General features: G+C 48.7%; 1 protein-coding gene and 1 long non-coding RNA gene across 6 annotated transcripts in view; one reads left to right on the top strand and one right to left on the bottom strand.

The window, feature by feature from the left end:
* TTLL5 (tubulin tyrosine ligase like 5) overlaps positions 1-13,920 on the bottom strand; it is a 1,386,223-nt gene that overhangs the window by 729,563 nt on the left and 642,740 nt on the right. For all 5 annotated transcript variants that reach the window (XM_086937525.1, XM_086937527.1, XM_086937530.1 and 2 more), the window contains one exon: positions 4,001-4,104. In XM_086937525.1, the coding sequence (XP_086793651.1) occupies positions 4,001-4,104 (104 nt within the window). The remainder of the gene's footprint in view (positions 1-4,000; positions 4,105-13,920) is intronic.
* The window catches only part of LOC147689977 (uncharacterized), a 315,487-nt gene continuing 313,809 nt past the window's right edge, over positions 12,243-13,920 (top strand). The window contains exons 1-4 of the long non-coding RNA XR_015299912.1: positions 12,243-12,357; positions 12,473-12,576; positions 12,663-12,726; positions 12,819-12,873. This is a non-coding gene — a long non-coding RNA (uncharacterized LOC147689977). The remainder of the gene's footprint in view (positions 12,358-12,472; positions 12,577-12,662; positions 12,727-12,818; positions 12,874-13,920) is intronic.

Here is a 13,920-nt window from a genome sequence, read left to right as displayed (position 1 = left end):
ATGGCGCGGGCGGCCATGGACCGGGTCGTTATGCAGGCCTATTCAGGGAGTCCCAACATCCCCAGGTGCTCTCTTCTTTCGACGGCTGCCCAGGGGGAACTTTCGAGGTAGTTTCCCAGGAGGCAGTCCACTGGGGCATCATCCCGGACAGTCACCTTCAGCATTCCGGACACTCCTCCCCACTCGAAGGGGACGCAGGCCATCCGACACAGGCTTTCTGAGTTGTCGGCTGACCGGACGGGGCAAAGGACGTTCGGCAAGATCTGCTCCGGGGTTACCAGGTGACAGCGGACTGCCGTCACACTGGCCCCGGTGTCGCGTAGGGCTTCAGCCCGGCGCCCATTTATGTTTACCCACTGGCTGTATTTTCTCGTATTGGCGGGTAGGGGAGCCCGCGGAATCATGTCTCTCTCCCCTAGGCAGACCAGGGACATGGCGGCTGGTTCCCACTCGGGCTGTTCCTGTTCGTATTCTTCATACTCCTCTTGGGCTTGCTCTTCTCCCAGGGCGGCGGCAGCGACCTGGCGGGGTATAGGATTCTGGTTCTTCGGGCAATTAGGGTCGTTGGTATAGTGGCCGGTCCGCTGGCACCGGTGGCAAGTAACGTTGGCTCGGAACCCCGGACGCATTGGGGGGTTTCCCCTGCCGGCCGGGGGCGGGGTGTTGCTGGCGGGAGCCGCCGGGACGGCGTCTCTGCCCCGGCCCTGGCCTCCTCCTCCTCGGGGGCGATGGGGACCTTGGTTGGTTCTGTTTGGCTCGCTGGGCCCGTTTCGGGCAACTCGAGTGCTTTCCCATCGGTCAGCTTCGGCGGCGAGTTGCCGAGGTTCAGTCAGTTTACTGTCGAGGAGGTGCTGCCTGAGCTCGACGAAGCAATTGTTGGAGAGGTGCTCCCACACAATGAGGTTAAAGAGTTGTTCGTAGGTGGTGACCTGGCTGCCCTTGATCCACCCCTCGAATGCTCTGCTGAAAAAGTTCACGTACTCCACCCAAGTTGTACCCGGGATCCGTTTGCAGTCGCGGAACCGCTGGCGGTACATCTCGGGTGTGAGCCCGTATCGAGTGAGTAGGGCGGCCTTCATGTGGTCATAGGACGTCATCTGATGGTCCGGGAGTTGCAGCAGGGCGTCGCGCCCTTCGTTGACGAACCTCCCCCATAAACCGGCTCCCCAGTCACTTCGAGAAATCCGGTGGGAGGTCATGGCTATCTCGTAGGCTTTGAACCACTGCTGGATATCGTCGTTCCGATAATATTCTCTGACGACATCCTTGGGGATGTGGAATTTAGGGTCTGTAGTGCCCGGAGTGTTCGGGCGCTCGGGCACCCCGAGATCTTTATTCTGTTTCCGAAGCTCTATTTCTGCTAGATTGCGCTCATGTTAGTAGGCTAGTTTTTTCTCTTCTAACTCCCTCTGTTTTTGCTTCTCTTCCCGCTCCTCTCGGAGCCGCAAGTGTTCCAATGTTATCTTTTGTTCCGCCAATTTCAGTTCTCCGTCCAACCGGAGTCGCGCCAGCTCTAATTCATGGAGTCTGCTTTTTTCTCGTTCTCGGATCTCCTCCGGGGAGAGACCCGATCTCCTTCCTTCTGTCGTAGTGGTGCTTGTTTCTGGCGCCTCGAGGTTTTGGTTTTGGGGTACGGTCGTACCCGTCTCCGCCCAAGATTCTAGGGCCTTTTTGAAGTCTTCTTTCGTGCTCAATCCTGTGGTAGCAATGCCTAGTTCTATGCAAAATTGTTTTAGCTCTCTGTGGTTGTACTCTTCTAGTTTCTCCATCTGGAATTTCGGTGGTTCCGCTCTCTTTTGTTGTCATTGTGGTTGAGTCGTGGGGTGAGTTACTCTCTGTACGATTACGCGTTGGTTCGGATCGCGCCGCTGGCCACCAATGTTAGACGGAGACCCGGAGGGTCGACCGAGGACAGGGGGAGAGGCCTCCAGTGAGGGCCGTCTCCTGCGATCGTACAGACGAGTAACTTCCCCCCCACAGATGGACACCACACAAGGATGAGGTCAACACTCTTTATATGATTCTTGAAGCAAGGTTATCAGCGATACAGTGAGGTCAGGACACGAGGGTCCTCTTAATTCTAGTCTTTGAAGGGGAAAGGGTAGCGGGACAGTCTTGGTACCGGTCTGGTATGGGGTGGCAAGATAGGTAGCTCACAATCCTCGAGCTCGGAGTTCTGGAAGGTCGGGCCGCGGCAGCGCCAGCAGGCTGGAATGATAAGTCTCACTTGAGAAGGGCCGCGGCAGCGCCGGCAGGCAAAGGCGATGGTTCACACAAGGATGGGCCGCGGCAGCGCCGGCAGTTCCCGACGAAGATGTAGGTTGCAGAGGGCCGCGGCAGCGCCAGCAGGCAGGAACGATGTTTCACAAGGATGGGCCGCGGCAGCGCCAGCAGGTCCCGACGAAGGTGTAAGTTGCAGAGGGCCGCGGCAGCGCCAGCAGGCAGGACGATGATTCACAAGGCAGGGCTGCGGCAGCGCCAGCAGTCCGTCAAGGATGAGTTCTTCAAGGTGTCTCTCGACTCCAGGATACAACTGCCTTCCTGCTCTGGAGCTGCCCCAGTTTATAGGTCTGGTGTCCTTTGATGTCCGGACCCTCGCCCTTGGAGGTCGGGAGGTCCGGGATGAGGGAGTCCAGACACCCAGCAGGGGGGTGGAGCCAGCGCCCGGGGAGGCTGGGGGCGATCGGCACCTGGCGGGGGAGATTCATCGACACTCCTCTCTCCCATTGACCTGCTAAGTGGTCCGTTCACCTCCTGGGTGGATGGTGGTGCCTCGATGTCGGGGCCTGGCCAGGCCCAGGGTTGGGGTCGAGCTGCGGCCATGCGGCCTCGTGGTGCAGTGTCCAAGATGGCGGCTGGGCCGGGGCAATGCTGCTGATGACGGCCCGGGCCGGCCGATGTCGGGGTGTTCGGGAGCAGGCGTCCCGTTGGGAACGGGTTGCGGGTTGCTTCTGTGGGTTGACGGGGTGGTTCTTCTGGTGACACCGGGAGAGCCGGTGCTCGGGCCTTATTATGCGGGGGAGGGAGCGGCCCCTTCACGAGGCATGTCCAACAAGCGTATTTTCTGTAAACTGTCAAGCTATCCACCAAAATCAGGGTCATATGTAAACTACCAACACATATTCAAATCAGTATAAGGTTTAGTGCCAAACTACCTTTCTGACGTCTTATCTTGATACACACCAATGGAAGAATCTCAGATCCACTAACCAAAACCTTCCAACAACACCTCAGCTATCCTGTGCCCTCTCCACGTTCTGTTATTCCTGCCTACAAATCCATCTACACTGGAACTCCCTATTACCAGATACGCGAACAGCTCTCAATCAAAAAGGGTTCCAAAAAGCACTGACAAGGTATCTATCACAATTTGACTGATTAAAGTAACTAGTACCCCTCTAATAACACTGCTGTAAATATACTTCATTTAATAAAGCATATGGTAACAGAAAAATAAATGCAGTAGCAATAAATAGTTCTCATAACTTCTATCTCCAAAGGCGCACTCAGTTTTATGAAAAGCTTGATACAGACGACTATATAAATTAGCGTCTCAGTGAAAAAAGAAGGGAGTCAGTGCAAATGCCGCTGAGCATTTTAGGTCAAAGCAGAGGAAGTAAAGGGCTCGGCGAAGGTCTCTATGGAGGGGCTCAGAGCGGAGGGTAATGAGGCTTAGTACCTAATGCTGTTCAGTTGTTTAAAGGAAAGAACAAGTGGTTCAGCATGTACTACCAATGGCTGTTTCAAAGTGATGATGACTGAGAAGCAGTAGAGGGGCATAGGTGCTTATATTTACAGTAGAAGTTGACCTGAATCTTCTCCATAGAATATACAAGCATCAGCTACATGTGCATCCAGTTTAGAGTGCAGGCATGTATAGGATATGGAGAAACCCCAACAACAAACTGTATTGCTTCAGTGCTCCTTAGGTAGAGACGCAAGTGACCCACATTTTCCACTTGAGGTGGGATCATTAGGAGATATCCACTTCAGTTCTTACCTGGCCAACTTGACAAATGCTTGGAAATGCTGTGGATTCACTTCCTCTTCCACGACTTCATTTGTTGCCATTTCATGCTTCCTCTGAATCATTTGATCCGTTTCCTGGGAGGAAAGTTTAAGAGAATCATTGAATGGTAAGTATTTCTGAAGCACCAGGTATTCACTTGAGCCAAACCAACCATTTATGCTACTACCTCACACATGCATGTGGGTCTTAAGACACATCAGGCGTTGGCCTCATAATTATTACAAAAGAAACTGTTAGTAAAGTTTAACCAGCAGGCACCTATATGCAAAGTGTTAAAGGTTTTATGAGATTCAAAGAATGGAAGGAGAACAGGATTAGCTTCGGTCGAAAAATATCTGGAGGTGTGGGGAGCAATGTAAAGTTATACACAGACATCTGTTTGGAGTTCTATGAAATTACGGAATGTTTTCCTAGTTGAGGAAGCTGGCAATTCTCATGTGCAAAACTACTTGACTTTCAAGGTAAATATGCCCCAAACCTGCATATAAGGAAAATCCACATTTGCCTCTAAAAAACGTAATTGGGGGGCGTGGCCAAGATGGTGGAGTGAGCAGTCGGAAGACTCCCGAGCTCCCGCCGACCGCCTGCATAGCACCGGCTTCTGGCCGCCTTAGCACGCATCGACTGTGGTGGCCGGAGCGCCTTGGTCTGGGGAAGCTCCTGGGCGCCTTTGGCGCAGTTGGAGAAAGCTGAGGCAAATTCCCGCGCCTCGGAATTGGAGGCTCCAGTGCTGCGGCCCGCATCGGGCTGGAGGTGCAGCTGGGAGCAAGGCTAGGGGCCCCGGAGGAAAGGAACGGCAATCGCCTGACTGGGGGGCGGTGGAGCGGCCCCCGCAAGGAGGATTCTGGCCGCGGGAAGCGGAGGAGTTACGGGTTGCCTGGTGCCACTGACTGGGGCCTAGAGAGTAGTCCGGGAGAATCGCCCGAGCCACCATCTTGGATTCGGCACAGCCCGGGACTTCTGGCGTAAAGAAGAGGCACCGACGGAGACTCTTCCCTCCGGTGCCGGAGAGTGCCTGGGAGCTGCCCTGAGTCAGTGACGGAGCTCCGGTACCTGAAAGACAGTGGCAAGTGAGTGGAGGGAGGGCCCCCAGTGCGCTTGCATGGTGGATGACGAGGGGAGCAGTCGACCTGGCCTTGAGGGGCCATCCCACGCTGCAGGGACAACCAGAGCCTGGCGATAGCGGCGTGGACAGACGGATTCAGCGGCCCCCGGAGGGCGGCCTGCGGGGTTGCTGACTGGCGTGGACACTCCCTGCGAGGCTCGAGTTTTGGGATCACTGGGGCGCATTTCTCATTGAGCACAAGGGCACACTGAGCCGCTCCGCGACTGGTGGTGAGGAGCCTGTGAAGCCAGAGGGGCCCAAATGAACTGAGAGTGCGTCTGCCTGCAGTGAAGAACGGCCGGGACGCTGGGCCCTGTGAGAAGAGGAACTCAGCAGAGAGGCCTAGTGGCTGACTGGGGGAGCCTGCTTTAGAGAGAGGTGCACCATTCTTGGTAGGGTAGCCTGGAACTTAGTGCTGTGGTGGCCTGCCGAAATGCTTGTGGTAGGGCTGGGCTGCCTAGCCGCCATGGACGCTGCACAAGGAAACGGGACTCTGCAGGGGCTGTACAGCCTGCGTCACTGGGCATGCTAGCGCACTGAAGGCCTGGCAGGGAGAGTGCGATAGCCAGTGATACTACCTGAGGTGGTGATCGGAGTCTTCAGCTTCGCCCCTCTGCGGAGGGCGTGTGAGCAGTTGCTGGAGGTCTTCTGGCCAGATGGTGAGCGGCGGCCAGACTGGTGGAACAATGCAGAGGACGGCGGATCACTGTTTGTGGGAGGCGCCGGAGCTGGAGGTGGGCGATGTCCACTACTAAGGAACGCAAAAATAAAACAGTGAAGGATCTCTTTGCCAAGGTTTAAGCGAACCAGCAACGTGACGCCATGGCATCTGCTTCGACACAGGCACCTTCGGAGCTGGGGGCCGGTTCGGAACCCATCACTAAGGCCTTTTTAGAGTCCCTATTCACGTCACTGCGAGAAGATATCCACAACCTGAAAGCGGAATTTGCAAGTGAAATCAAGGAGGGGAGACGGGATGTGGACGTCTTGGAGAACGGGTGGCCGAATTGGAGACCAAAAGTGATAACAAAGACTCTGAGTTCGCAGCCCTGCAGCAAGAAATCATTCGGCTCCATGATCAGCAGGTTGACCTTCAAACCCACATGGAAGATATGGAAAACTGCTCGAGGCGCCATAATGTCCGCATCAGGAATGTGACAATGACTGAGGAAACAAAAGATCTGTTTCGTTTTGCGACGGAACAGTTCAACCACATCCTGGGGCGCCCGCTGGAGTCAGAGCTTCGCCTGGATAGGGCCCATCGCGCGGGACCCCCCTCCAGATATCCTGGGCAGACGGCATCGGGTGAAGAAACCTCCAGCGGCAGTGATTGCGGAATGCCGGAGAGCCGCTGTGGAGGTGGTTGCTTCGGACAGTAGCCCTGCCCAGACTGGCTGGTTCTACACAAACTTTACAGTTTGATGGCACTACGCACATGCTGTTTGGTCGTTGGCGGGAGGGAGGTCACATGGACGTACATTGGAATACCTCGTTTCAATACATTACCGATCATTTGAGGATGATGGACTATTTGGATATGGGTTTCTTGTCTGGTTTTGGGGGTTTTGTTCTGCGGGGAGGGGTTTGGTTCATTGTCCACCACATGCCTAGGCCTATGCTAGATTCCCACACTTGGGCTTTAGGGGTGACATGCTTCGAGGGCAGAGGTGTCCCTTGCTGCTCGAGCGCCTTTCCCGTTGGTTCCACACTCCTTAGATTAGATGCCAGTCACGGAGCTTAAACTACTCACACTTAACGTGCGAGGGCTAAATAACCCAGTAAAGCATAGGGCAGTCTTGCGATGTATGGAGCAATCCCAGGTTGATATTTGTCTCCTGCAGGAGATGCACATCTTGCAGAGGGATTGCCACCGTCTCCGGTCTCGGAGGTTTCCCCTTCAATTTTTCTCCTCGAACTCCACCAAGACGGCGGGGGTGGCTGTATTAGTTGTCCAGAAGTTTAGGGGTAAAGTCATACACAAATCAGAAGAGATCAGGGGGAGATTATTGTCTTATAGGTTTTCTCTAGAGGACACCTCGTTCACAGTGGGCTCATTCTATGGCCCTAATGAAGGCCAGGAGGTTTTTTTTTCATAGGGCTCTCACAGAGGTAACGGCCACACCTGACACTTAAATGAATTTCGTTTGTTTTTCACGTATGCAGTTAAATTCGCATATATTGATTTAATCAAAACAATGGGAGAGATATATTCAATAGTAAACGAAACCCAAAAGGGTTTGACATAAATGATTTTAGAAAAACCCAGGGATTGCAATTGCAATCAAAACATAACCACACAATGTGTATTAGTTATATCAAAAGTTCAATTATTTATTTACAGTTAAATAAAACAGTTGACTAAACGGCGCAATAGACTTTCAAGAGTATAGTCAGTGAGGAAGGTAAAGGGGTGCTCAAGTGAAAAGGAAATATGGAGGGAAAGAGACAAAAGCTAATAAACAGTTGTATTATTTACACAGAACAATGAGCATCAGGGTCGAAACGTCGACGCTTACCAATTGATCTGCCTGTATCCCTCCCAGGGTCCTCCCCTCCCCCCCCCCCCATCCCCCTCAATTGAAAACCATAGGGGACAGACATATGAGACAGCGGAGGCTATCCCGCTTTGTTCTGTGTAAATAATACAACTGTTTATTAGCTTTTGTCTCTTTCCCTCCATATTTCCTTTTCACTTGAGCACCCCTTTACCTTCCTCACTGACTATACTCTTGAAAGTCTATTGCGCCGTTTAGTCAACTGTTTTATTTAACTGTAAATAAATAATTGAACTTTTGATATAACTAATACACATTGTGTGGTTATGTTTTGATTGCAATTGCAATCCCTGGGTTTTTCTAAAATCATTTATGTCAAACCCTTTTGGGTTTAGTTTACTATTGAATATATCTCTCCCATTGTTTTGATTAAATCAATATATGCGAATTTAACTGCATACGTGAAAAACAAACGAAAATCATTTAAGTGCCTATGTAATTCATAGTCAAGGACCAATTTTCTTTATACTATTCATACCCAGGTCCTTTGATTCTGTGGGTGAACCCCATTGATTTAATGGTCTCTTGTGCAGGGATTCCTGCGAGGGTTGTTTTTGTCTATTGTTAATTGTTTTCTGTGTGTCTTAAATGTCAAGTATTTGTAGCAGAGTGTCTGAGAGTACATAGATCCACATCCAGATTTCACAGACATGGTTGATAATGAAATCCTAACCTATAGTGAAGACTACATCAAAAACCTGATAGGTGAACAGGGAGGAGGCAACTTTCTAGGTAGATCAGTCAGCACACTAGATCCTACATTAAACGACAAAGTCAATAAATTAGAACGACTAGAAAAGAAACTCATTAGAACCAGACTCCACGGACCCGCATTGGCTCAATACCTCCAAGCCAACGTGATCCCAGTAGGCCTACAGGTTCGCAACGAACCGGCTATATTCGTTGACAACCCGGTATTCAAAGGCAAATTCAGCTTCATATCCAATAACTGCTCCAGGCACTGGATGGTGCTTGGGGTTGAAACAGCTTTGGAAGAAGTTACCCGTTTAACTAAAGAAATAGCTGATTTGAGAAGGGAGATCTTGGATGATACTGCCCTGAAGAACGCAAAAGAAGCTCTAGACAGACTTGAAAAAACTTTAAAAGAATTCGATACCTTCACACAGACTACTAAATTGGATAAATTATCCAACGATATAAAATTCTTTGACAAAAAGAAGGTCTACCCCTATCAAGCAGACGGATACTACAATCAGGATTTGAGAGGGACATATACAACCAGAGGCAGGGGAGGCTATCGGAGGTACAACACTTTCTCCAACTCCTCCGTCAGCAGTGGTTCCGAATCAGAACAACCATCCACTAGCACTGCAGGACAAGAAGGGGACCAAGATTTTTTAGAGCAGGACCCATGGGTGGACCAACGTGGGAGGGGACGCCCCTGGGGACGACCCAGGGGGAGAGGCCAAGCATCTTGGAAACAGAACAGGGGACAACAGAGTTGGAATCAAGGGAGAGACAAACCTGAGAAACAAGTACATTTCAGACAGGAATCCCATGGCGACATCCGAACACGATCACAGCATTACAGATGGTAAATACCACCACAGCATCCATACAGAGTAGTCCACTGATCAACTTATCTGACTATAATCTGACACGCGAGGAACAACAGGTGTTAGAAAAGGGTCTATCCTTTGTACCCACTAATCTTCCTAACAATTTCAATCTGAAATTAGAACTTTTCCAATTCTTCCGCAAGATTCGCCTCAAATATTACTTCAATAAATCACCTCTTACCTACTCGAATAGTAGTACAGGCGTAAGACCGCCCTCTACCTTTACCCCCCCAACACACATGATGCCACCAAGGATTTTAGCATATGAACAAATGGTGATGGGTGACATCACTAAACTGCTAACTGACAGAAAGTATGTGAAATACAACATTACCAAAACCGAACGACAAGCACTACACAATCTAAACAACAACCAAGACATAGTAATAAAACCTGCCGATAAGGGGGGAGCAATAGTTATTCAGAGCAGAGAGGCATATAAGGCGGAAATCCTTACACAGTTAGCCAGAGAGGGTAACTATAGGAAATTACCTAAAGATCCGACCAATGACATAGCCATTCAAATCAGAAGAATAACCGATGCAGCACACCAGGAAGGTATAATCACCAAGTTGGAAAATGAATATCTAAATAATGCCCATCCCCGTATTCCAACAATATACACAGTACCCAAAATTCATAAGGGCCTAACTGCACCTCCAGGGAGGCCCATCATCTCTGGGTGCGGTTCTATCTTAGAACCATTGTGCAAGTTCATTGACGTTTTTTTAAAGCCCATTGCAGAAAACACAACCTGCTATTTACGAGATACTATGCAGGTAATCCAACTGATGGATGGGAGTAAATTCGACCCCATCAAGGAACTATTGGTGACCATGGACATCACGTCCCTGTACACCAGTATTCCCCAAGAAACAGCAATGGTTGAGATTGAAAAGGTGTTAGACAGTAGACCACGTCCACACAGGGTTCCTACTAGTTTCATCTTATCCCTTTTAAAATTGGCGATGAAAAGAAATTACTTCATCTTCGACGGGCAATACTACGAACAGACAAGTGGAGTAGCCATGGGGGCGAGCTTCGCTCCTAACCTTGCCATTATATTTATGGACAAGTTTGAACATAAATGGATTCTAGACAACACCAATCCCTACAGAACAAAAATAGTAGAATGGCATCGATACATCGACGACGTGCTCCTCATTTGGAGGGGCACACATGACGAATTGATGGCTTTCCATACTTGGTTGAATGGGAAGGATCACAATATACAGTTCTCCATCGAGAGTGGCAATAAGGCCATAAACTTTCTTGACCTGACCATCAAGGAAGAAAACGGTGTCTTATACACCACACTCTTTAGGAAAACAACCGAAAAAAACACACTCCTTAGATACACAAGTCATCACCCTCGCAACCTCAGGGACAACCTACCTTATGGGCAGTGCCTGAGGTTGCGACGTAATTGCACTAAAAAAACTGACTATTTTACTGAATCCGACATCCTGATTAAAAGACTCATAGAGCGAGGATACCCCAGAAGCCTAGTTAGGAAAGCACGCAAAAGGGCATGGTTCAGCAATAGGGAATCCCTCCTAGAATCTAAACAGAAACCTGACTCTCCAGAAAACAGACTGATATGTGTGACCACCTTTAATACACGTAGTACGGAAATTAAACAAACCATTAACACACATTGGCACCTAATAGCAGAGGAGATAGGAATAACTGAACCCCCAATGCACGCCTTCCGGAAGGGCAGGAGTGTTAAGGACTATGTAGTGCATTCCATGCTCAGTCAACACAACATAGAAAGTCAAACTTCACTGTGGAATATCCCCCCTGTGTTAGGCCACTTTAAATGTGGCAGCTGTAAAGCGTGTTCCATGGTATCCGAGATAAAAGCGTTCACCCACAATAACTACACCCACACATTGCAACAACATACTAATTGTAACACCATGGGAGTGATCTATGCTATAATGTGCCCATGCGGTTTCTTATACATCGGTCAAACTACCCAGAAAACTAAGACCCGTATCTTGCAACACTGTAGCAAAATACGTTGTATGGTGCAAGGAGCCCCATTGGTAGATCATTTTCTCAACTTTAATCACCATCCTGAAAGTTTCAAATGGTGGATAATAGAGAAGGTTGCTAAAAATCCACGAGGTGGTAACTATGCCAAACTTCTTAATACCAGAGAATGCCGCTGGATGCACTTATTGGATACCATCAATCGCGGTCTCAATGACCGCGAGGAAGTGCTAAGACAAATGGTGGCGATTCGTAATGGTTGACCACCATACCTAGCCACCTAACGCTTGATCAGTTAAATGCACCATGACACTCTATCATCCTTTATGTAGGTAACTGAATGTCAATATACTCAGCACAATCTCGGGCATATTATATATGTCATGTTTACCTTGCACTGTAATGACACATGTATCATTAGATAATTGTGTGCTAATTTACATATTGTATATATAAGCATTGTGATATACCAGGCATACTAGATATGTCATGTTTGAAACATGTATTGTATGGATAACAATGAGTCACCACATAATTGCATGTCGCTTTATACATTGTCTAAACAAATTGCAAATTGTGTGTAATCACAGAGGCCTCTATATATCAGAAATGAACCAATGAGTCAAATCGAGCGGGACCAAAAAATTGCCTCTTTTGTGCCAACTGTATTAGATTCGGTAACCTTTTTAATGTTCATTACTTTTCTAATGGCAAAATTCATAGCCAACCACGGTTAAAAAATATGTACAAATAGACACTTGCTTGTCCCCCAAACCGTAATCAACCTCATCCAGATGAACACGTTTGTGTGGAACATCAGTGCACTACAATATCGAAATGGAAGTCTGTTTTCAATTAATTTGGTATAATTTCCCACTCGAACAAGGGAACTACAGATCCGGACTCGATTGGCTGATACCCTGACACGTGACCAGTCCAACACGGAAGTATCCGCGCAGTTCGAACGCGGTGCTTGTTTTCGGACAAACGCCGATTGAGATTACTTCTCTGCACCAGCGTTCCTGCGGGACCGGGCTTAATCCTTTGAATCCCCCTGCGGTACCCGGCTCATTTAAACGAACATTCGAGGTAAGAACTCGACATTAGTTCCTCCGTAGCCGCCTCTTTTAACAAATATCACTAGTAATAGTACATCACGCAAATGGAATATTCCCTTACTGTGACCTATTTTTCCATTTACCAGGTGTACCCGAGATCATTTCTTAATACTGGACAAAGTACGGATAACTTTAACACCGGTACGCCCGAGGGGGCGCCGGTAGGACCGCCCTGAAAGCACAGATAGCGGTAAGCCCCCAGCTAATTTACCCAATAGACATGCTTCAGTCTATACAATAATGGGGAGCTCATTATCATTTTCCAATCATCCACAGGCCCAAGTCAGAACATCAGCCTGAATTTAATTCATTACAGCCCTTGACCACCACAAGACACTAGGTGAGTCTATTAACATGTAGATTAAAGAACTACTTGGAGTCACTACCCCTGGGAGAGCGGTCCTGACTCAGTACTCTTTTTCTGCCTATTAGGTGACCCATTCCTACAGAATCGTAGACGGAGGTCCATACTCTTGCCACTTCATTGGTAATGTACTTAATACCCACAATTAACCACACATGTAAATATGTTGTAATTAGTTTCCTAATCCTATTTCATTCGTGTACCCTAGGTGTTTAATTCAGACGATCTGTTGGATAACGGCCCAGCTACACCGCGGCTCAACCCGCAACACCCCCCCCCCCCCCTATAGTCCTGAAGAAGACCCGCAGCTGAGGTCCTCAATACCCCATGAGCATCAGGGTCGAAACGTCGACGCTTACCAATTGATCTGCCTGTATCCCTCCCAGGGTCCTCCCCCCCCCCCCCCCCCCCCCCATACCCCCCAATTGAAAACCATAGGGGACAGGCATATGAGACAGCGGAGGCTATCCCGCTTTGTTCTGTGTGAATAATACAACTGTTTATTAGCTTTTGTCTCTTTCCCTCCATATTTCCTTTTCACTTGAGCACCCCTTTACCTTCCTCACTGACTATACTCTTGAAAGTCTATTGCGCCGTTTAGTCAACTGTTTTATTTAACTGTAAATAAATAATTGAACTTTTGATATAACTAATACACATTGTGTGGTTATGTTTTGATTGCAATTGCAATCCCTGGGTTTTTCTAAAATCATTTATGTCAAACCCTTTTGGGTTTCGTTTACTATTGAATATATCTCTCCCATTGTTTTGATTAAATCAATATATGCGAATTTAACTGCATACGTGAAAAACAAACGAAATTCATTTAAGTGCCTATGTAATTCATAGTCAAGGACCAATTTTCTTTATACTATTCATACCCAGGTCCTTTGATTCTGTGGGTGAACCCCATTGATTTAATGACCACACCTGACAGCCATATTGTGCTAGGGGGTGACTTGAATCTAGTGCTTGATAATGTCCTGGATAGGTCGTGTCAGCGCGCTTCCCAAACTGGGGCTCTCTCTGCGGAGGGTCTATCCCGTCTAGCTGAACTGGGATTCAGGGATCTCTGGCGTTGCTTCCACCCACAGGAGAGGGATTATTCTTATTACTCTAACGCACATAAGACATATGCGCACCTGGATTACCTGCTTGCATCCATACCTA

The sequence above is a fragment of the Lissotriton vulgaris genome, chromosome 9 (genome assembly GCF_964263255.1).
Source record: "Lissotriton vulgaris chromosome 9, aLisVul1.2, whole genome shotgun sequence".
Taxonomy (NCBI): Eukaryota; Metazoa; Chordata; class Amphibia; order Caudata; family Salamandridae; genus Lissotriton; species Lissotriton vulgaris.
This window is presented reverse-complemented; position numbering and strand designations above follow the sequence as displayed.